General features: G+C 41.0%; 1 protein-coding gene across 3 annotated transcripts in view; it reads left to right on the top strand.

Moving 5' to 3' along the window:
• Positions 1–944: 944 nt before the first annotated feature.
• UPRT (uracil phosphoribosyltransferase homolog) overlaps positions 945–22,853 on the top strand; it is a 106,669-nt gene continuing 84,760 nt past the window's right edge. For 2 of the 3 annotated variants that reach the window (XR_013959769.1, XM_080652625.1), the window contains exon 1: positions 945–1,500. Coding sequence is in view for 1 of the 3 variants with exons in the window: in XM_080652625.1 (XP_080508751.1) it covers positions 1,124–1,500 (377 nt within the window). In the remaining 2 variants the exon portion in view is untranslated. Of the gene's footprint in view, positions 1,501–1,696; positions 1,782–22,853 lie in introns of those variants that run through there. The other variant, XM_080652627.1, reaches the window with a different exon arrangement.

The raw sequence follows: 22,853 nt of genomic DNA, 5'->3' as shown, positions 1-22,853 counted from the left end.
AGTAGAGGGCAGGTTCTTGGGCAGCATTTTAGGCATATTTTTACTTCCTCTTTTGGTTAAGTGGGGGCTAAAATATATTAATACTTTTCATACCACCTTCTAAGTTCTTCTGGCTAGGCTAATAACCAAGTGAATAAAGACAGATTGACAGAAGAAAATCAAAGTTTAATACATGCACATGGGGAATTTACATAGATATAATAAATCCATAAGATTTCCGAAGACAATGAGGCAACATTAGGTATATAAGACATTTTGAACAAATGAGAAAAGGAGAGGAACAGGACAATAGATTTCAGAAGTGAAAATGGGGGATTTACAGGTAGTTGAGGAAGAGCAAAATACATATGGCAAAAACATCCTTGCTAGGTAACTCAGAAACATTGGGACACAGGGGGTATCTAGCTAACAGGTCCCTGCCTGAAGCTCTCTTGTTTATCATATTTAATTCAAATTAGGCTAAACAGAACACCCTAAATTCTACTTATTGAATCAGGTTCTTTGAATTTCTTGGGTAGGTTCTTTCTAAGTCTTATTTTTTAATAAACAGCTTAAACTCAATATCCCCCAAAGCAGCTTCAGGGTGGCAGAACTTTGGTCCTTTCTGTCACATAGAGAAGCTAACTGAAGATGTAGTTATTGAAGTATAAGCTCTCTGTCAAGAAACAAAGTCTGAAAACATGGGCCTTGTATGTGTCATCATTTTATCACCCCCCTAGTTTTTCCTAGCTCTAAAACTCACCCAAAGTTCTGCATTCAGAATCCTCTGGGGCTCCCGAAAGACCCTGCAACTAAGCATCCTTAGCCTCAACTGATCTGCCTATCTAGCTGTGGAAACTCACAACACTGGAGTGTCTCAAAGGGTTAACAAACAGTGTGTTGCCGCAGAGTGGCAGGGAGAGAAGCCAATAGAGTTTCTAGCAGGCTGTACATCTGGTGGGCGGGGCTGGGAAAGGGCGTGGCCAAAGGGAACCAGAGGAAGTCTAGGGGGTGAGAAGGCGAGGAGGCTATAAATTCCTAGGAGGTGGGGGCTATCAGGAGAGCACGTGAGCACGCACCCTTTCTCCCTGTTCTCCTTCATTCTTAAGGGTTGGTAGCTGCGGGGACAGCCCAGGGTCGGTGTATGGACACGGAGTTACGGAGTCCGGACTCCATGCCCTGTCACAACCAACAAGTAAACTCTGCCTCTACCCCAAGCCCCGAGCCGCTGCGACCTGGCGACCGGATCCCAGATTATGTGGGGGGAAACAGCATCTCCAAGGCCAAACTGACTCTCCTCACCAGTCATGCCCATTCTAGTGTATTGGGGGAGGGGAGCCCTCAGGCCTGCAGCAGCACCAGCCTCAATCCGGAGCACAACTGTGGCAGTGGCAACTATGACGCATCCGCCGGCGACTCCCTCCTAAGGGACAGCCAACTCTCCTGGCAGATTGGGGCTCAGCTTAAGCTGCTACCCATGAATGAGCAGATCCGGGAGCTGCAGACCATCATCCGGGACAAGTGAGCCAAGAGCTGAAGGGGAGAGGGAGTTGGAGGGTCTCTCTGGAGGTGGACGGGAATTAGAAGTAAAAGGGCTCAGGGTTAATTTTCTGGGCCTGGGGAAACTGGCTTGTGGAGATCTGGGCAGGGCTTTTTCTTTGAAGGGCTCTCGTGACTCCACCCTCTTTTTCCTAGTCCCAGTGTTTGACCTCGCTTTGTGTTTCCCGAGGAAGGAAACCTTGTAGGTAGCCTCCTGCTCTCTCTTTGTCTCTTCTGAGCAATGAGGAGTCCATTTCAGGCAGGTAAACGCGCCTATGCTATTTGTCCAGTGCCTATCTACGTGGTAAATCTATAAAACTACCAGAGGTTTATATGCTATCTGCAATCACCTCAGGCTCACAATAGGAATAAAGCCATTTCAAAGAAATTCTGTTGTGCTCAACAGGCCATCTGTCTCTTTGGGATTTGCTATTGCCATTTTGTTTAAGGTCTTTTAGCCTTGGAGTTGAGGTTTACTTGGTCACGTGCAAGCTTGTCATCCAACTCTTATCAGGATTGTTTTACTGTAAACTTATAGAATATCGACTGTTTCCTGTATAATTAATGGAGGAAAAGGACCCTAAAGGAGCCTTTGGCACTCTTCCTAATCTCACAAGCTAAGGTAGCAAAAACTTCATGTTAAATGCTACTTTGAAATCTCAAAACTTATGTTGTAGATGGGGTTTCTCAAGGGTCATATGCACCATGATGGAACTATAGCTGGCTTCTATATTGGCAGAACTTTAAATGAGTATGTACTGCATGTCTAAAAATTAATTTTTTGGTGGATGCTTTGATGTTTTAAAATGATTACTGAGTTAGGACATCACTCCCTAAATCAGACTAGTAACCTTTTCTTATTACTATTGTAATAGGCTCCTAATTTGTTTCCCTGATCCAGTTTTTCTCTTTTCCACATGCATCCACACATTACGGAGCAATGGACTTTATTAATATCCCACTTTGATTAGGTAACTGCCCAACTCAGCAGTTCTCTTTGGCTTCTGAGGGCCTACCATATAGGTAGGCTTCTACTCTCATCTGAAATTCTTTCTACTCCTCTGCATGTTCAAATCCTATCTATTCTTCAAGGTCAAATCCAGCATTAAATGTCCACCTCTGCCAAGAAGCTTTCCTTTAATCATTCTTCCTCTGCTATCTTCCCTGACCTTTTAAATGCACAATTCACCTACTATTTTGTATATTGTTATTTGTGTATTGATCTTATCTCACCTTTTAGATTTTAAGCTCCTTGAGGACAAAAAATGTATCTTTTACATATTTGGATTCCAACCATGCCTTGTAAATAATAGATACTCGATTACTAAAGGTTCTTTCTAAAGCTCTTAAAAATTGTAGTTATAAAACTATACTATTTGTTTTTAATGAATCCATATTGAAAACCTGTGGTCATGTGATTTAATAGATGAAGTAGTGATCTTAAAATGTAGGACACATAAGCTTGGTAGTTGTGGTAGGGGAAACTGAAATTAACTGTAAAACAAAGAAAATAGGATGATGATTCTTGTTTCTATAGAGCAAGTGTTGCTGGCCTTGAGTTTTGACTCCCTCTGCATCTGTGGATGGGCTTAGGGGCGTTAGTAAACCTTCCAAAATTATCTGGGAAATATTACTTGTATGTGCATTTTTAAAGGATTTTTAAAAATAAAATATTTATTGATATATAATTCACATTCCCTATCATACACTGTTTAAAGTGTACAATTCAGTGACTTTCTAGAATATTCATGGCTGTGCAACCATCACACAATCAATTTTAGAACATTTTCATCACTCTGACAAGAAACCTCATACTCATGAGCATTCAGCACCCATTTCTTCCCAACTCACCTGAAGCCCTAGACTACTTTATGACTCTATTGATTTGCCTATTCTGGACATTTCATACAAGTGGAATCATACAACATGTGATGTTTTGTGACTAGTTTTTTTTTCCGTTTAGCATAATGTTTTCAAGGTTTATTCATGTTGTGTCAGTACCCCATTCCTTTTTTGGCTGAATGATATTCCATGTTATGGATATATAACAATTTTTTAATCCATTCATCAAGTGATGGACATTTGGGTGGTTTCCACTCTTTGGTTATTATGAATAACACTGGTATGAACTTTTGCACTTGTGCCTTTTTTATGGGAAAGGGTTCCTTAGATTTCATTAGATTTTTACATGAGAATGTAAGAGTAAAGCATTGCTGTAGAACTTGGAGAGGGCATGACATTCAGCATTCATATATGACACTATCAGTACCTGATTTTATTGCATTACTTAGAAAAACCTGGGTAGTATAGTAAACCTGGGTGTAAGGGAAACTTTTTTTTCTGAGTTTGGAAGGGGACATCAGTATCCATAGTGATCTTAGGCAAGATGTTTAGCATCTCTGTGCTTCAACTTTATCATTTGTAAAATGAGGATGTTGGCAGTGTTTCACGGGGTTCCTGGAAGGCTAAAAGAAGATATTTTACTATCTGAATATTTGTTATAAACAGTGAAGAGCTGTGCACATTTAAGGCATTTCAAGATTTCACATTTGTATTTGTGCATGGTTCTGATTGCATCCATAAGTGCTGGTTTCTTGAGCTTCCAGGAGATAGTAAAAGAAATTAAATTGTACATACAACTCACATTGTTATTTTAAAAACACACTGAGAGATTCTAGATAATTTTTATCATGCTATGATACAGTACAGAAAGACGCACTATGATTTTTGATAATTGATGCTTAGTTGCTTAGGCTGCAGACAGTGTTTTAATTTGTTTTTGTTAATCAAATATGTTAACAGAGGCCTCTTTTGCTTTTATCTTAAAAAAATTGGCATCCCCCAACATTAAAAAGACCTGCTTCATGCCCTTTAGGGGTTTGTGTAGTGTACCTGTGGTAAGAGGAACTATATTTATTTAGGTCTAGTTATAGAAGGTGCCATCACTTAATCATATGCTGTCTTCCTCAAGGCTTTATACTCTTCTCTATTTTGATGTGACATCATATGATGGGGCTGTCTGATAATAGAAGACATTGTAGTACTTGTTATTCCTTTTATTGTTTTTTTTTTTTAATCTTTAGTGCCTGTCTAATGAAGGGATTGCTTTCTGAATTGACTTTGCTATGAGGAAATAGGGTTGAGCCAGGAGGAATGCATGTTGTTGTAACTATTGGAAAATGGGGCTGATTAAAAATGTGCAATATTTGAAACATTGTATGTTGGTTATATTGTGGAATTTCAAGGAAATGGTTTTTTCTCTCACTGAGAGTGCAGTAATCTAAAATCGTCAATGGTCAGATAATTTATTGTTATACATGGGTCACACAAGAGAAATGACTCCTTCAGTTCCAGTTTCTATTGTTGCAGTGGATTAAACCACACATACTTCCCCTGCTGCCACCTTTTTGTTCTAAACCCAGCAAAATCTGAGTGTAATGTACTTTTCCCTTATTGGTCATGACCTCATATTTAAGGCAATACAGTATATTTAAAAAATCAGCTTCCCTCCCTGTTTTTTTGTTGTTGTTTTCTTTTGTCTCCTGAAACATTCAAGTAAAACTGTTTCATGAGCAGTCAAATATTTGAATATTTCCTATATACTTATTCTCAAAGGGGGGTTGCCATGGCCTCAGTTTGAAGCTTGTATGAAAGTTTAACCATCTTAGCAAGTTTAGTCTGTGAACTAGCACTAAAGAAAGAGTATATTCAGTCTTGTGACTTTATTTTAGTCACCTGGAGTGGAGAAAATTAACCTTAGGCTGTATGAACATCCTGTGCAGTTCTAATGTGAGTGCAACCTAACGTGATTTGAGTAATCTGATTAGGTAATATAATATGTTTAACCAAAGCTGTGCATCTGAAGTGCCTAGGGAGTCTTTTTTTCTGTTTTTACTTCCCATTCTTAGTAGCCTTGGGTGGAACCTGACCACCTGTAGCTCTACAAACACCTCTGGTGATTGCTCAGGCTGGGCCAGTGCCATTTGTATAGTGATTTGCCTGGCTTCAGATTCAAGATATAGGCTGAGCCAAGGTTTCCACACACTAAACAGAACTAGCATAGAAAGCCTGGCCTGGCATCACCCTGAGACCAGAGAAATCTCAGAATTTTTCCCTTCAAATTGGACAAAACCAAAATGTCCACTACAGAACACACACACACACACACACACACACACACACACACACACACTCAAAACTGTCACCTGCAAGTTGTTTAAAACATGGATATGTTTTTGGTTTCCCTGAGTATTTCATGTGAATTTTCCTACTGGCTTTTAAGCTAGGAGGGAGGAAGTTGCCTCCCTTAACTATACATACTTCTGTTACAATATTTATTGGGCATATTCTAGTAATGTCTCAGGAGCTAGTCTGGATCCCAAGGAGGCAGAAATAAGGTCTGGCCTGTCACAGTACCTGGCACATAGGGGTATTAATATTGCAATCATTATAAAAAATACACTTCTGAATGACCGAAACCTGGGTTCTAAGGGAAAATAATAGTTTCTCTTTATTTTTTACCTGATTTTGAATGTTTACATTGAACTTTGCTTTGAGGTACAAGTAAATAATTAATGACAGTATTTTATGAGCTTTTAAGGAGGTATTAAAGAGCTGTAGCCTTGATGACTTGCACCTGGCAGTTAGTAAAAGCTATTTTTTTCATTTTTTTAAAGTCAGATTAGATTGGCTCCAAGTACTTCACCAGGGGTATTATTATTCTATAATAATAAAAGTGGAATATGCTAATTAGACTGGACAGATGAACGAACTTCCTGATGTCATTCCAGATTTCCTTCCAGACAAAGCTGTGGTGGCGAGCGGTTAGGGGCAATCAGGCAGTCAGGCAGAGGTAGTTAGAAGCAATCAGGCAGGCAGGTGAGCAATTAGGGGCAATCAGGAAGGCAGGTGAGTGGTTAGGGGCGATCAGGAAGGCAGGCAGAGTGGTTAGGGGTGATCAGGCAAGCAGGCCAGTGGTTAGGGGCAATCAGGCAGGCAGGTGAGTGGTTAGGGGCGATCGTGCAGGCAGGCAGAGGGGTTAGGGGCGATCAGACAGGCAGGCGAGTGGTTAGGGGTGATCAGGCAGGCAGACAGAGGCAGTTAGGAGTGATCAGGCAGGCAGGCAGGCAAGCAGTTAGGGGCGATCAGGCAGGCAGACAGAGGCAGTTAGGGGTGATAAGGCAGGCAGGCGAGCAGTTACAGGCAATCGGGAAGGCAGGTGAGTGGTTAGGAGTGATCAGGCAGGCAAGCGAGTGGTTAGAGGCAATCAGGCAGGCAGGCAAGTGGTTAGGGGTGATTGGGTAGGCAGCCAGGCGAGCTGTTAGGAGCCAGTGGTCCCAGATTGCGAGAGGGATGTTCGACTGCTGGTTTAGGCCCGATCCCTGCAGTCAGACATCCCCCGAGGGGTCTAGGACTGTGAGAGGGCACAGGCTGGGCTGAGGCCCGCCCCCCCCACCCAATGCATGAATGTCGTGCACTGGGCCTCTACTGTTTTTATGAGAGTGAAAGAAGGAGAAGTAAAAACATTTATAAATCATCTGCATACCATGACCAACCTTGGAACTATTCGTTATTTTAGTGATTGCATAGCAACAAAGTAACTATGGAAATAGAGTTTATATGTTTAGAGCTTTCACTACAAATTAACTTTAAATGAAACATTCTTTTAGTTTAAATCTGCAAAAAAAAACCTTTTATGTTCTACTTCCCTTTTACATGTTGCTTAAAAAACTATAAAAAACTCCCCTACTTAAAACTCTGTACTGTCTTTCATTATAATTGGAATAAAATCCAAACTCCTTAAAAGAAAACACACAACCTTATGAATGGGAGTAGATATTAACTAAATAGATGAATGGATAAAGAAGGTGTGGTACATATCTATCTATATCTATATCTATATCTATATCTATATCTATATCTATATCTATATCTATATCTATATCATCTCTATACCTATATCTATATCTCTACCTATACCTATACCTATATCTATCTATCTATTTACCTATATATAATAAAATAAAAAAATCAGTAATAAAAAACAATAAAATCTTACCATTTACATCAACATGGCTGGCCCCAGAGTGTATTATGCCAAGTGACATAGGTCAGACAGAGAAAGACAAATACCATATGATTTTATTTATATGTGGTATCCAAAAAACAAAATAAATGAAGAAACAAACTCATAGATGCAGAAAATAAATTAAAGGTTGCCAGATGGGAGGAAGGTAGGGAGGATGGTTGTAATAGGTGAAGGGATTAAGAAGTACAAATAAGCAGTTATAAAGACAATTATGGGGATGTAAAGTTCAGAATAGAAAAAATAGTCAATAATATTGTAATAACTCAAGACAGTCTCTTCAATAAATGGTGTTGGGAAAATTGGACGGATACATGCAAAAAAATGAAACTAGACCACTAACTTACACCATACACAAAAAACCCCTCAAGATGGATAAAAGATTTAAATGTAAGATGGGAAACCATAAAAATCTTAGAAAAATCTATAGGCAGTAAAATGTCAGACATATGTCGTAGCAGTATCTTTACTGATACAGCTCCTAGGACAATGGAAACCAAAGAGAAAATAAACAAATGGGACTACATCAAAATAAAAAGCTTCTGCACAGCAAAAGAAACCATCAACCAAACAACAAGAAAGACCACTGCATGGGAAAACATATTCCCAATGTTTTCTTCGATAAGGTTTTAATCTCTAACATTTATAGGGAACTCATACAGCTTAACTAAAGGAAGATAAACAATCCAATAAAAAAATGAGCAAAGGATAAATAGACCCCTTTCAAAAGAGGACATACAGAAAGTCAAGAGACATATGAAAACATGCTCAAAGTCCCTAATCATCCAAGAGATGCAAATCAAAATGACAATGAGGTACCATTTCACACCTGTCAGAATGGCTATCATCAACAAATCAACAAATAACAAGTGCTAGTGAGGATGTGGAGAAAAAAACCCTCATACACTGCTGGTGGAAATGCAGACTGGTGCATCCACTGTGGAGAATAGTATAGAGTTTCCTCAAAAAACTAAAAATGGAACTCCCATTTGACCCAGTAATCCCACTTCTAGGAATATATCCCAAGAAATCAGAAACACCAATCAGAAAGGATATATGCACCCTTATGTTCATAGCAGCACAAGTTACAATAGCTAAGATTTGGAAACAGCCTAAGTGCCCATCAGCAGATGAGTGGATTAAAAAACTGGTACATCTACACAATGGAATAGTATGCTGCGGTAAAAAAAGGAGTTCTTACCATTTGCAACAGCATGGATGGAACTGGAGAGCATTATGCTAAGGGAAATAAGCCAGTCGGAGAAAGATAAATATCACATGATCTCACTCATTTGTGGAATATAATGAACAACATAAACTGATGAACTAAAATAGATCCAGAGACATAGAAGCATCGAACAGACCATCCAACCTTAGAGGAAAGGGGGCGGGGTGAGAGATCAACCAAAGGACTTGTATGCATGCATATAAGCATAACTCATGGACACAGACAGACAGTAGGCACGTGCTGGGGGAGTGGGAATGAACTGGGAGAGGTGAATGGGGGAAAAAGGAGACATATATAATTCTTTAAACAATAAAAAATTAAATAATAAAATATAATCTATACTTATAAAAGGGTAATATACTAATTAGACTGGATAGACTGGACATCTTCCATAATTCCTTCTGGACAAAGCCACGGTGGCGGGGGCAAGGCAAAAGCATTTAAGGGTGATCCGGCCAGCAGGGGAGAGCAGTTAGGGGTGATCTGGCTGGCAGGGCAGAGCAGTTAGGGGCGATCAGGCCAGCAGGGGAGAGCAGTTAGGGGCAATCAGACAAGCAAGCAGAGTAATTAGGGGTGATCAGGCAGGCAGGCAGGTGAGTGGTTAGGAGCCAGAGGTCCTGGATTGTGAGAGGGATGTCCAACTGCCGGTTTAGGCCCGATCCCTGTGGGCGGGATTGGGCCTAAACTGACAGTCGGACATCCCCTGAGGGCCCCTGGATTTCGAGTACAGGGCCTCTAGTCTATATATAAAAGCCCAGCGACCGTTATGGTGGAACCAACAGAATGACCTGTCGCTATGATGCTCACTGACCACCAGGTGGCAGACACTCAATGCAAGTTGCCCCTTGGTGGTCAGTGTGCTCCCAAAATGGGAGTGCTGCTCAGTCAGAAGCCGGCCTCACGGCTGGTGAGCACAGCTGCGGTGTTAGGAGCCTCTTCCACCTCTGTGGCAGCGCTAAGGAGCCCTAAGGCAGCGCTAAGGAGCTCAGAGCCAAGTGGTAAGGAGCGAGCAGGCGGGTGGTAAGGAGCAAGCAGGCAGGCCGTTAGAAGCAAGCAGGCGGGTGGTAAGGAGTGAACAGGTGGGTGGTTAGGAGTGAGCAGACGGGTGGTTAGGAGCGAGGGGTTTAGGACATCCCCCAAGGGGTCCTGGATTGCAAAAGAGCGCAGGCCAGACTGAGGGAACCCCCACCCCTGTGCACGAATTTTGTGCATCGGGCCTCTAGTGTTGTAATAACTATATATGGAGTCAGATGGGTACTAGACATATTGGTGTGATCACTTTATAAGTTATATAAATGTCTAATCACTATGTTGTATACCAGACACAAATATAATATTGTATGTCAACTGTAATTGAAAAACAAAATTCTACATATATTTTATTTATTTTATTTTTTTATTGTTTGAAGTATTACAAATAGTAGTACATATGTCTCCTTTTTTTTCCCCATTGACCTCCCCCCGGCCTCCCCTACCCCCCAGTACATACCTTTACCTGCCCCCCCCAGTGTCTTGTATCCATTGGTTATGCTTATATGCATGCGTACAAGTCCTTTGGTTGATCTCTTACAGCGCTATGGGAACCCCTTTCACGTCCCACGTGGTTCAGGGTTCCGGTTCAGGGTTCGGGTTCTGGAGAAGGCTGCACACAAATGAAAAGAGACTTGGAAAAGTATTAATTTGGGAATATTGGGGGCCAGGCGGGAGCCCACTTCTAGTGGGAGGACTACCACCTGCTCTGGCCTTGCAATCCCTTTTATTGAGACTATGGGGTACGCCCATAACCTTTAGGCAGGAAATTCCAATAACAGAAATTTACATAGGAGAAACAGAGGTGGAGGCTGCTTCAGCTAACAATGTTTCAACTAAACAGTGAGTGATCAAAACAATTAAGGTTGTTGACCAGCCTTACCAGTTTCCTGTCCACATCTTTCTACCGTGTTTTCCTGAAAATAAGACAGTGTCTTATATTAATTTTTGCCCCCAAAGACACGCTAGGTCTTATTTTCAGGGGATGTCTTATTTTTCCATGAAGAAGAATACAGTACACATTTATTGTTAAATGAAAATAAAGGAAATTTATTACCTGTATACGGTACGGTAGTACAGTAGTTGTCAACACAAACCAGACAAACTGTGAATCCTACAGTATCAAGAATTTACTCATTTATTCAATGACAATCATGTCATCATCTTCTGGAACATCATCGTAACAATCCAATTCCTGAATTTCCTGGTGAATTTCTTGTGACTCCATTTCTTTCAGAATCAGTGGACCAAATCTCTCATGTTTAGCAATAGCACTGTCTTTAAATGAGTACTTCTTGTCAAGGTAGCCTGCTCGCAGTGCATTTGCAATGCAACTGTCAGTGATTTTCTCCCATGAATTCTTCACCCAAGTCACAACTTCTTGCAGTTTAGGTTTCACAAAGTTTCCAAGCTGATTTCTCTCCATTTTATTTTTAATGTAGTCATTAATTTCCATGCGCAAATTGTCTTTGAATGGCTTGTTTATTGCAATATCAAGAGTCTGGAGATAGGCTGTCATTCCTGCGGGAATCATTATCTGATCTATTTTTCTTTCGTGAAGAAATGTCTTCATGTCTTTAGCGCGGTGAGTGCTGGCTGCATCCCAGACTAGCAGACCTCTTTGGCTCCCTCGCATAACAAGCGGCAGCATTAAATCGACCCACTTCCTTATAACTGCTTGTGTGGCCCAGGCTTTTTCAGTTTCAAGAATAAAAACGCCCAAAACACGTTCAATCTTTTCCTTCTTGCCCTTAGAAATGATTAAAGGTGGGATTTTAGTGCCATCCAGACGAATTGCCAAAATACAGGAAACACGTGCACTTTCGTAAGCAGTGGAGGGAATGTACGCTAAGGAGGCACCCCACTGTTCAATTGTTGTTTGAGATGATTGGCCCATAAACACTGCAGTTTCATCCATAGCAATCATGTTGGAAAGATTGTATTTAGAGAAGTCAGCATCATCAATAAAGGACTTGAATGCAAATGCTCACTTAATAACTTGAGTATCTTCCAACCTAAACAATGTTGTAGATCTTCTTAAAGACAGTTCACTTCGCTGAAGGAAATTATCCAGGCAGTGTTGTGATGCTTTGAAGTCTTTGGGGGCTATGTCAAACTGTGGTGCCATTGCAAGGGAAAATTCTTGAATCTGAGCCCTATTCACAACCAAAGCCTTTGCTCTCCTGTCAACAACCCATTCACAGATCAGGTCTTCCAGCTCGGAAAATAATGGTTGCCGACCTGATCCACACTTGCGCTTTTTAGCATTTCCCTTGTCCACTTGTTCAATGAGGTTACCATACTCTGCTTGCCATTTTCGGACCAGTCGGATACTCAACATCTTCTCTTTGCAGAAAGCAGTAAGATTTTGGCCCCAAGAGTCTTCCACAATTCCTTTCTTGTACTCCACGGAGTAGCTTTTTCTTTTTGTGCTCATTTCTACCGTAGGGGTAAAAAAAAAGGAATTGGGGTATCAAGGTGGGGGGAGGGGGATCACTCAAAATGACACAGGGGGGATCAGATGGGGGAATCAAAGTGGCACAGGAGAATCAGAGGGGGGATTACCATTTTAGTAACCCCTTTTGATCCTCCTGTGTCATTTTGATTGCCCCCTCTGATCCTCCTGTGTCATTTTAAGTGATCCCCCTCCCCCCACCCCTGTGCCACTGAACACCTTCACCAGACATCCCCCCTACCCCTTTATCAGACACTTACCCCCCTGGGGCCTGCCTGGGGACTGTCACTGGGCTTGCTGGGGCCTAGATCTGGGCTGGAGCAGGGTCTGCCACTGACTGAGAACCTTCAGTCATCATGAAGGGTGCCGCGAGCATCAGGTAGTGTCACCAGAGACAGACCAGGACTCACCACATTCGCCGCGTCCCATCCTCTCTAATCCTCCTGTTCTTCTACACGCATCTGTGAAAGTCTCCTCCTCTCTCCCGCCCTGCGCTCACCGCTCACTCCGACCTCCGCTCCGCCTCCACACAGCAGTGACGTCAGGACTCCGCGTAACGTCACTGGTTGCTAGACGCCAGTCGGGGTGGCCCTAGCGACCAGTTTACGGTAAATTAATTTTCATTCTGAGACAGAGCCTGGGGTCCTTATTTTCGGGGGATGCCTTATATTTCACTCAGAAGGAAACCTGTAAGTAGGTCTTATTTTCGGAGGATGTTTTATTTTCGGGAAAACACGGTATTAGTGGGACAATGATTGGTTTCCGGCACAGCGCCCCCCCCCCCAACCTCCCCTGCCTTCATGCTGTAGTTTGACAGTCTGTTCAATGCTTCTTTGCCTCTGTATCTATTTTTTCCACATTTCTTTCCTTTAAAAAATCTTGCCTCTGCAGACTAGAAATAAACATATAATAACAAAAAATGTTTGAGTCCCAATTTCACTGTCCAACAGTTCTGAGTCTCCATTCAATGTCAAACAGTTCCTTATGTGTACACGTCAGCAATGATATCTGGATGGTGGGCACATGGTGGCATTGCAGGTCCGACCCTCTCTGGTTTGGTCCTAAATAACCTGCTGCGATGCACAGCTGCTGACTGCTAGCGTGGCAAGGCGTCGTCAGCGTCTTCCATCTCTGGACTGTTTCTCCTCTTGTCTTCGTGGTTGGAGCAGACCTGTCAATTCCTCTCTGATGCAGGAATCCACATGGTCTTGGAGGTGTTTTTTGAAAATATACAAACATATTCTCGACCAAAAGTTAATAAAGGAATCTTTTCTATATAATTGATTTGGGATCCTTTTTATTTTTGCCCAAACGATTTTCCTTTGTCTTATTTAGACATCATGTGTGTTTTTCATGGGTGTCTTACTGTTAGCATTACAAATGAAAATTAATTTTGTAAAGTAAAAATTTTCTAGATGTAATTTACTTATAGGATATTTTTCCTTACATGATATTACCCTACTATCCCCCCTTTTTTTGATTAATGGAGGCTTTTGTAAATTTTATAATGCAGTCTTGATAACTTTAAATTTTAATTTTTTTGCACAAAAATATGACTGCTTTAGGTTCATTGCATGTTCAGGAATTTTACCATGAGATGAACTACCAATAGAAATTTTAGTTACCACTTTAGGAACAGCTTTTGTCCAGTACAATTAAATTTTCTTGAATATTCATTTATTTCAATTAGCCTATTTAAATTAATCTGAAAACTTGATTATTATTTTACTGTCAAATTTAATACTCTACCAACAATCTCAGTTTACCCTGTAAATATTAGTGGAAAAGATTATTTGCATTCTTGAGTAGGCCCTGAGCATTCCTGGTGCTAGGCTGGATTTAGATATAGGGCAGCTGCTGTCGGCCAAGTCTCTGTCTGTTACCTGGGTCATAATCTGAGCTGGGCCAAGTCTCTGTCTGTCACCTGTGTCCCGATCTGAGCTGGGCATGGGAAGCAAAGCAGCCATGGGGGCAGGAGACCTCCCTCAGAAGGGGTGAGGGTTCAGGCCCCTGCAAGGTTGGGGGGGTGAGGGTCTGTGCCCCACCTCTGTTGACCCCCAAGTTCTCTCCTGATGGCACCTCTGCGACTGTGCCTGTCTTAGGTTGTTCCTTCCCTGAGGAATCTTACCCGTCTCTGGCTAACCAGTCATCCTCCGGGGCCAAGTAGGGTGATGGGAGTTTCAGTTCTGTCTCCTTGGTAGCCTATGCCCCCGTGGCTTCCACGCCCAGCACCTGCCTTGGGATCCCCTGGCCTGCTGGTGGGGCCCCAGCACTGATCACATATCTCGGGGAACTCAGGTTTCTTCTCCAAGGAGGGCCCAGCTCACACGATTGGGTTATTGTTTAAAGTATTACAGACATCCCCATTTTTCCCCATTGACCCTTTCCAATCTACACCCCCTTCACCTGTATTCCTGGTTTATGCATATACACATATATGTTCTTTGGTTAATTTCTTCCCACCCATACTTCCCTCTAAGTTTTATCAGTCTGTTCCATGCTTCTATGTCTTTGGATCTATTTTGTTCATCAGGTTATTTTGTCCATTGGATTCCACATATGAGTGAGGTCATGTGATACTTGTCTTACCTTTGACTGGCTTATTTTGCTTAACATAACACTCCTCAGATCCTCCCATGCTGTCTCAAGGGTAAGAGATCCTCTGTTTTCACTGCTGCATAGTATTCCATTTTGCAAATATACCACAGTTTTTTATTTGCTCATCTATTGATGGGCACTTGGGCTGTTTCCAAATCTTAGCTATTGTAAATTGCGCTGCTATGAACATAGGGCTGCATATATTCTTTCTGATTGGTGTTTCAAGCTTCTTACGATATATTCCTAGAAGTGGGATCACTGGATGAAACAGCCATTCCATTTTTAATTGTCTGATGAAAACCCAGTTTTTGTACCAGTCTGCATCCCACTAGCAGTGTACTAGGGTTCCCTTTTTTCCACATCCTCCCCAGCACTTGTTGTTTGTTGATTTGTTGATGGTAACTGTTCTGGAAGGTGTGAGGTGTTCCCTCATTGTCGTTTTAATTTGCATCTTTCAGGTGATTAATGACTTTGAGCATTTTTCATGTCTCTTGGCCATCTCTAAGTTCTCTTTGGAAAAGTGTCTATTTAGGTCCTTTCCCCACGTTTTAATTGGGTTGTCTTCCTCTTGTTAAGTTGTATGAGTTCTTTATATATTTTGGAAATTAACCGCTTATCAAATGTATCATTGTCAAATATGTTATCCCATAGAGTGGGCTACTTTTCCATTTTGTTGATGGTTTACTTTGCTGTGCAGAAGCTTTTTATTTTGATGCAGTCCCATTTGTTTATTTTCTCCTTTGTTTTCCTTGCCCTAGAACATGTATTAGCAAACACATTGCTACAAGAGATTTCTGAGATTTTGCTGCCTGTGGTTTCTTCTAGGGTTTTTATGGTTTCACATCTTACATTTAAGTCTTTTATCCATTTTCAGTTTAATCTTGTGTATGGTGTAAGTTGGTGGTCTAGTTTCATTTTTTACATGTATCTGTCCAGGTTCCCAACAGCATTTATTAAAGAGACTGTCTTTGCAGTATTGTATGGTTTTGCCTCCTTTGTCAAATATTAATTGAGTGTAATGTCTTGGATCGATTTATGGGTTCTCTGGTCTGTTCTACTGATCTATCTTGTGCCAGTACCAGGTTGTTTTGGTTACATTGGGTTTGTAATATAGTTTGATATCCATACTGTGATCCCTCCTACTTTGTTCTTCTTTCTCACGACTGTTGTGGCTATTTGGGATCAGTTTTGGTTCCATATAAATTTTTGGACTATTTGTTCTAGAAAATATGCAATATACCATTGGTATTTTATTTTATTATTTTTTTTAATGTTTAAAGTATTACATATAGTTGTACATGTACATCCTTTTTTTCCCCATTGACCTTCCCCCAGCCCCCCTACCTCCTGTCGCATGCTTTCATCCCCCCCCCCCAGTGTCTTGTGTCCATTGGTTGTGCTTATATGCATGCACACAAGTCCTTTGGTTCATCCCCTTCACCCCCTCCCCAACACTCCCCAGCCTTCCTGGTGTAATTTGACAGTCTGTTCGATGCTTTACTTCCTCTGTATCTATCTTTTTGTTCATCAGGTTATAATGTTCTTTATTTTCCATAAATGAGTGAGATCATGTGGTATTTTTCTTTCATTGCCTGGCTTATTTCACTTAACATAATGCTCTCCAGGTCCATCCATGCTGCTGCAAATGGTAAGAGTTTCTTCTTTTTTATAGCAGCGTAGTATTCCATTGCATAGATGTACCATAGTTTTCTAATCCACTCATCTGCTAATGGGAATTTAGGCTGTTTCCAAATCTTAGCTATGGTGAATTGTGCTGCTATGAACATAGGGGTGCATATATTCTTTCTGATTGGTGTTTCCAGTTTCTTGGGATATATTCCTGGAAGTGGGATTACTGGGTCAAATGGGAGTTCCATTTTTATTTTTTTGAGGAAACTCCATACTGTTCTCCACAGTGGCTGCACCAGTCTGCATTCCTACCAGCAGTGCATGAGGGTTCCTTTTTTTCCGCATCCTCTCCAGCACTTGTCATTTGTTGATTTGTTGATGATAGCCATTCTGACAGGTGTGAGATGGTACCCCATTGTCGTTTTGATTTGCATCTCTCCAATAATTAGTGACTTTGAGCATGTTTTCATATGTCTCTTGGCCTTCCTTCTGTCTTCTTTTGAAAAGATGCTATTTAGGTCTGTTGCCCATTTTTTTATTGGATCATTTATCTTCCTTTTATTAAGTTGTATAAGTTCCCTGTAGATGTTGGAGATTAAACCTTTATCAGTGATAACATTTGCAAATATGTTCTCCCATACATTGGGGTTTCTTGTTGTTTTGTTGATGGTTTCTTTTGCTGTGCAAAAGCTTTTTATTTTTATGTAGTCCCATTTGTGTATTTTCTGTTTAGCTTCCATTGCCCTAGGAGCGGTATCGGTGAACAAATTGCTTCGGCATATGTCTGAGATTTCTCTGCCTGTGGATTCCTCTGGTATTTTTATGGTTTCCCGTCTTATGTTTAAGTCCTGTATCCATTTTTAGTTTATTTTTGTGTATGGTGTAAGTTGGTGATCTAGTTTCATTTTTTTGCATGTATCTGTCCAATTTTCCCAACACCATTTGTTGAAGAGACTGTCTTGTATGTTCATGCCTCCTTTGTCAAATATTAATTGAGCATAGTGGTTTTGTCAAATATTAATTGAGCATAGTGGTCGATATCTGAGTTCTCTATTTTATTCCATTGGTGTATATGTCTGTTCTTGTGCCAGTACCAGGCTGTTTTGAGAACAGTGGCCTTGTAATACAGCTTGAAATCTGGTATTGAGATCCCACCTACTTTGTTCTTCTTTCTCAGGATTGCTGTGGGGTCTTTTATTTTTTTTATTCCAGATGAATTTTTGGGGAGTTCTTTCTAGGTCTGTGAAATATTATGTTGGTATTTGAATGGGGAGTGCATTGAATCTATAGATTGCTTTGGATAGTATGGACATTTTAATGATATTGATTCTACCAATCCATGAACATGGTATGTTCTTCCATCTGTTTACGTCTTCCTTTATCTCTTTTTCAGTGACCATTGGTATTTTAATGGGAATTGCATTGAATGTAGATTGCTTTGTGTAGTATGGACATTTTGATGATGTTAATTCTTCTAATCCATTAACAAAGTATATTCTTTCATTTGTTCGTATCGTCTTCTATTTCTTTTTTTCAGTGTCTTGTAGTTTTCTGAATTACATCTGTTGTTAAGTTTATTCAAAGATAACTTTTGTTGTTGTTGCAATGGTAAATGGGATTTCTTTTTAGTTTCTCTTTCTGAGAGTTTGTAATTTGTGTATAGAAATACTTATCTTTCTCTGACTGGCTTATTTCAGTTAACATTTTGCTCTCCAGGTCCATTTATGCTGTTGCAAATGGTAAGAGTTCCTTCTTTTTTTACTGCCTTGTAATATTCCATTGTGTAAATATACTACAGCTTTTTTTATCCACTCATCTGCTGATGGATGCTTGCCATGTTTCCAAATAGAAACATTTTAAAATGCAAATCAGGTTATGTTACTGTCCTATTTCAAAACCTCAAACATCTTCAAACTCCCCATTATACCCAGGATGAAATCCAAACTTTCTGTGGCCTCTACAAACCTGCATTTCTAGCCCTTACACACCCTCTCACCCATTCTTGCCCTTACACACTTTATTTTGGCCATGTTGGCTTTCTTGTTATTTCTAAAACACACCAAGAACCTTCTGGCCTTGGGATCTTTGCACTAGTTTTACCTATTTATGGCCTGACATCATATATATATATATATATATATATATATATATATATATATATATATATATATATAATAGAGGCCCGGTGCATGAAAATTCATGCACTCTGGGGGTTCCCTCAGCCGGGCCTGTGCCCTCTTGCAGTCCAGGACCCCTTGGGGGATGTCCACCTGCTGGCTTAGGCCTGCTCCCCCGGGGAACAGGCCTAAGCTGGCAGTCAGACATCCCTCTGGCAGACCGGGAGCCCTCGGGGATGTCTGACTAAAGGCTTAGGCCTACTCCCCCTGCCTCCCTCCCCCCCCATTGTTCCCGGTCATTCCCAGTCATTCTGCCATTAGGGTCAATTTGCATATTACCCTTTTATTATATAGGATAAGTTGTTAGCCTCCCCTACTAGATGGAAAACTTCACGAGGCAAGGGATTATATATGTACCTTATTCCCTCATTCCAGATGCCCAGAACAGTGCCTAGCACATAGTAGGTGCTCATTAAATATTTGCTGAATGAATGAACAAACCTGAATCCTCTTCCTCCTGCTTGCCCCTGCCTTCCACCTGGTGAGCTCTAGCTTGCTTTTTTCCTGCTTCATTTTCTCCCAGCTCAGACAGTTATGTAGTATGTGGTCTGGGCATCTAGCTGTATTTTTTTAAATAAACTTTTTATTGTTGACAGTATTACAGGTGTTTCCCCCTTAACCCCCACCCCCATTTACTCCCATCCTCTCAGCCCCTACCTATCCCACCATGTCTTCACTATTCTATTGCCCATGTCCATGACCTATGCCTACCTATATGTATAAAAGCCTAACAGACCGTTCATCCGTCTAACTGGTAGCTATGATGCACAATGACCACCAGGGGGCAGACGCTCCAACTGGTAGCTATGACATGCACTGATCACCAGGGGGCAGATGCTCAATGCAGGAACTGTCCAGCTGTGGTGACTTGGCAGCTGCGGTTCTCAGGTGACACACCTGGAACCAGAGAGGAGGGAATAAACTTGATTAAGTTTATTCCTAGGTATTTTTTTTGTACCAATCGGGGTGCATCACCTGAGAACTGCCCTCTTGCAACCCGGGACCCCTTGGAGGATATCTGAGAGCTGGTTTTGGCCTGATCCCTGCAGGCCAGGCCAAGGGACCCCACCACACATTGGGCCTCTAGTAAGTATATAAGTTCTTTGGTTTATCTCTTCTCGTCCCCCCAACCCCACAATGAGGTACATCAGTCTGTCCCATGCCTCCATGCTTCGGGTCTTATTTTGTTGGTAAATTCATTCTGCTCATTAGATTCTACAAATAAGTAAGATGATGTTTATTTGTCTTTCTCAAATTGGCTTATTTCTCTTAGCATAATATTTTCCAGGTCCATCCATGCTGTCCCAAAGTGTAAGAGATCCCTCTTCTTACAGATGCATAGTATTCCATTGTGTAAATATCCCACAGCTTTTTAAAAAAATTCTTTATTGTTTAAAGTGGTACATATGTCTTCTTTTCCCCCCATTCACCTCTCCCTAGCCACGCCCACCCCATCACATGCTCTCACCACCCTAGTGTCTATGTCCATTGGTTATGCTTACATGCATGCATAAAAGTCCTTTGGTTGATATTGTCCCCCCTGCCCTTCCCTGCCTTCCCTCTGAGGTTTGACAGTCTGTTAGATGCTTCTCTGTCTCTGGATCTGTTTTTGTTCATCAGTTTATGTTGTTTATTATATTCCACAAATGAGAGAGATCATGTGATATTTATCTTTCTCTGACTGACTTATTTCACTTAGCATAATGCTCTCCAGCTCCATCCATGCTGTTGTAAATGGTAAGAGTTCCTTATTTTTTACAGCAGCATACTATTCCATTGTGTAGATTTACCACAACTTTTTAATCGACTCATCTGCTGATGGGCACTTAGGCTATTTCCAAATCTTAGCTATTGTAAATTGTTTTGCTATGAACATAAGGGTGCGTATATCCTTTCTGATTGGTGTTTCTGATTTCTTAGGACATATTCCTAGAAGTGGGATCACTGGGTCAAATGGGAGTTCCATTTTTAATTTTTGAGGAAACTCCATACTGTTTTCCACAGTGGCTGCACCAGTCTGCATTCCCACCAGCAGTGCATGAGGGTTCCTTTTTCTCCACATCCTCACCAGCAGTAGGCATTTGTTGATTTGTTGATGATAGCCATTCTGACAGGTGTGAGATGGTACTTCATTGTTTTGATTTGCATCTCTCAAATGACTAGTGACTTTGAGCCTGTTTTCATATGTCTCTTGGCCTTCTGTATGTCCACTTTCGAAAAGTGTCTATTTAGGTTCTTTGCCCATTTTTTGATTGTATTGTTTATATTCCTTTTGTTAAGATACATGAGTTCCTTATAAATTTTGGAGATTAGACCCTTATCGGATATAACATTGGCAAATATGTTCTCCCATGCAGTGGGCTTTCTTATTGTTGTGTTGATGATGTTTTGTTGTTGTGCAGAAGCTTTTTATTTTGATGTAGTTCCTTTTGTTTATTTACTCCTTAGTTTCATTTGACTTAGGAGATATATCCATAAACATAGTGGTACAACAGATTTCTAAGATTTTATTGCCTATGTTCTCCTCTAAGATTTTTGTGGTTTCATGCCTTACATATAAGTCTTTTATTCACATTAAGTTTATTCTTGTTTATGATGGAAGTTGTTGGTCTACTTTCATCTTTTTGCGTGTGTCTGTACAGTTTCGCGAAAATCATTTGTTGAAGAGGCTTTCTTACTCCATTGTATGTTCTTTCATCCTTTGTCAAATATTAATGGACTGTAATGGTATGGTTCAATTTCTGGGGTCTTTGTTCTGATCCATTAGTCTATATGCGTGTTCTTGTGCCAGTACCATGCTGTTTTGGTTACAATGGCTTTGTAGTATACTTTGATATCTGGTATTGTGATCCCTCCTACTTCATTCCTCTTTCTCAAATTCAGGGATTTTTATGGTTCTGTGTATACTTATGGAGTATTTTTTTCTAACCTGTGAAGTTTGCCATTGATATTTTAATAGGGATTGCATTGAATCTGTTGATTGCTTTGGGTCGTATAGATATTTTAATGATGTTATTTCTTCCAATCTATGAACAAAGTATATATTTCTATTTTTTTGTATCTTCCTCTATTTCTTTTTTCAATGTCCTATAGTTTTCCAAGTACAGGTTTTTTACCTTCTTGATTAAGTTTATTCCTAGGTATTTTTTTTTGTAGCAATCGTAAATGGGATTTTTTTTTGTTTCTCTTTTTGAGAGTTCATTATCATAATAATAAAAGGCCAGAGGTGTCATGACCGAAACGACCAAACGACTGATCACCGTGAAGTGCATGGAGCACCTCTCGGTCCCTCCCCCGTGGCCCACAGGCTCCAATCGCAAAAAGGCTGGTGGCCGGCGGGTGGGCAGGTGGGGCGGTGGGCGGGTGGGCGCGGCGAGGCTGGCGCGGCAAGGCGGGCGTGGCAAGGTGCGTGCGGTGGGGCGCATGCGGGTGGGCGGGGCTGCACAATTTTGCACGCTGGGCCTCTAGATGGTGTATAAAAATGCCATCGATTTCTGGGTGTTGATTTTGTATCCTGCTATCTTGCTGAATTCATTTATTAAGTCCAGTAGTTTCCTGGTGGATTCTTTAGGGTTTTCGTTTTTTGTTTTTTTTTTTAAATATATTTTATTGATATTTCACAGAGAGGAAGGGAGAGGGATAGAGAGCTAGAAACATCGATGAGAGAGAGACATCGATCAGCTGCCTCCTGCACACCCCCCACTGGGGATGTGCCCGCAACCAAGGTACATGCCCTTGACCGGAATCGAACCCGGGACCCTTCAGTCCACAGGCCGACGCTCTATCCACTGAGCCAAACCGGTTTTGGCTCTTTAGGGTTTTCTATGTACAACATCATGTCACCTGCGAATAATGACTGTTTTACTTCCTCCTTTCCAATTTGGATGCCTTTTATCTCTTCTTCTCTGATTGCTGTGGCAAGGACTTCCAGTACGTTGTTGAATAAGAGTGATAAAAGCAGACATCCTTGTCTTATTCCTATTATTCTTAAGGGAAATGCTTTTATTTTTTGCCCATTGAGTATATTGTTGGCTATAGGATTGTCATACTAGTAAATGTCCTTTATTATGTTGAGGTACAATCCCTCTATTTCCACTTTACTGAGAGTTTTTTTTTTTATCAAAAAAATGTGCT

The sequence above is a fragment of the Plecotus auritus genome (assembly GCF_963455305.1).
Source record: "Plecotus auritus genome assembly, chromosome: X".
NCBI lineage: Eukaryota > Metazoa > Chordata > Mammalia > Chiroptera > Vespertilionidae > Plecotus > Plecotus auritus.
Note: the sequence above shows the minus strand (reverse complement) of the source record. Positions and strands in the feature narration are given on the sequence as shown.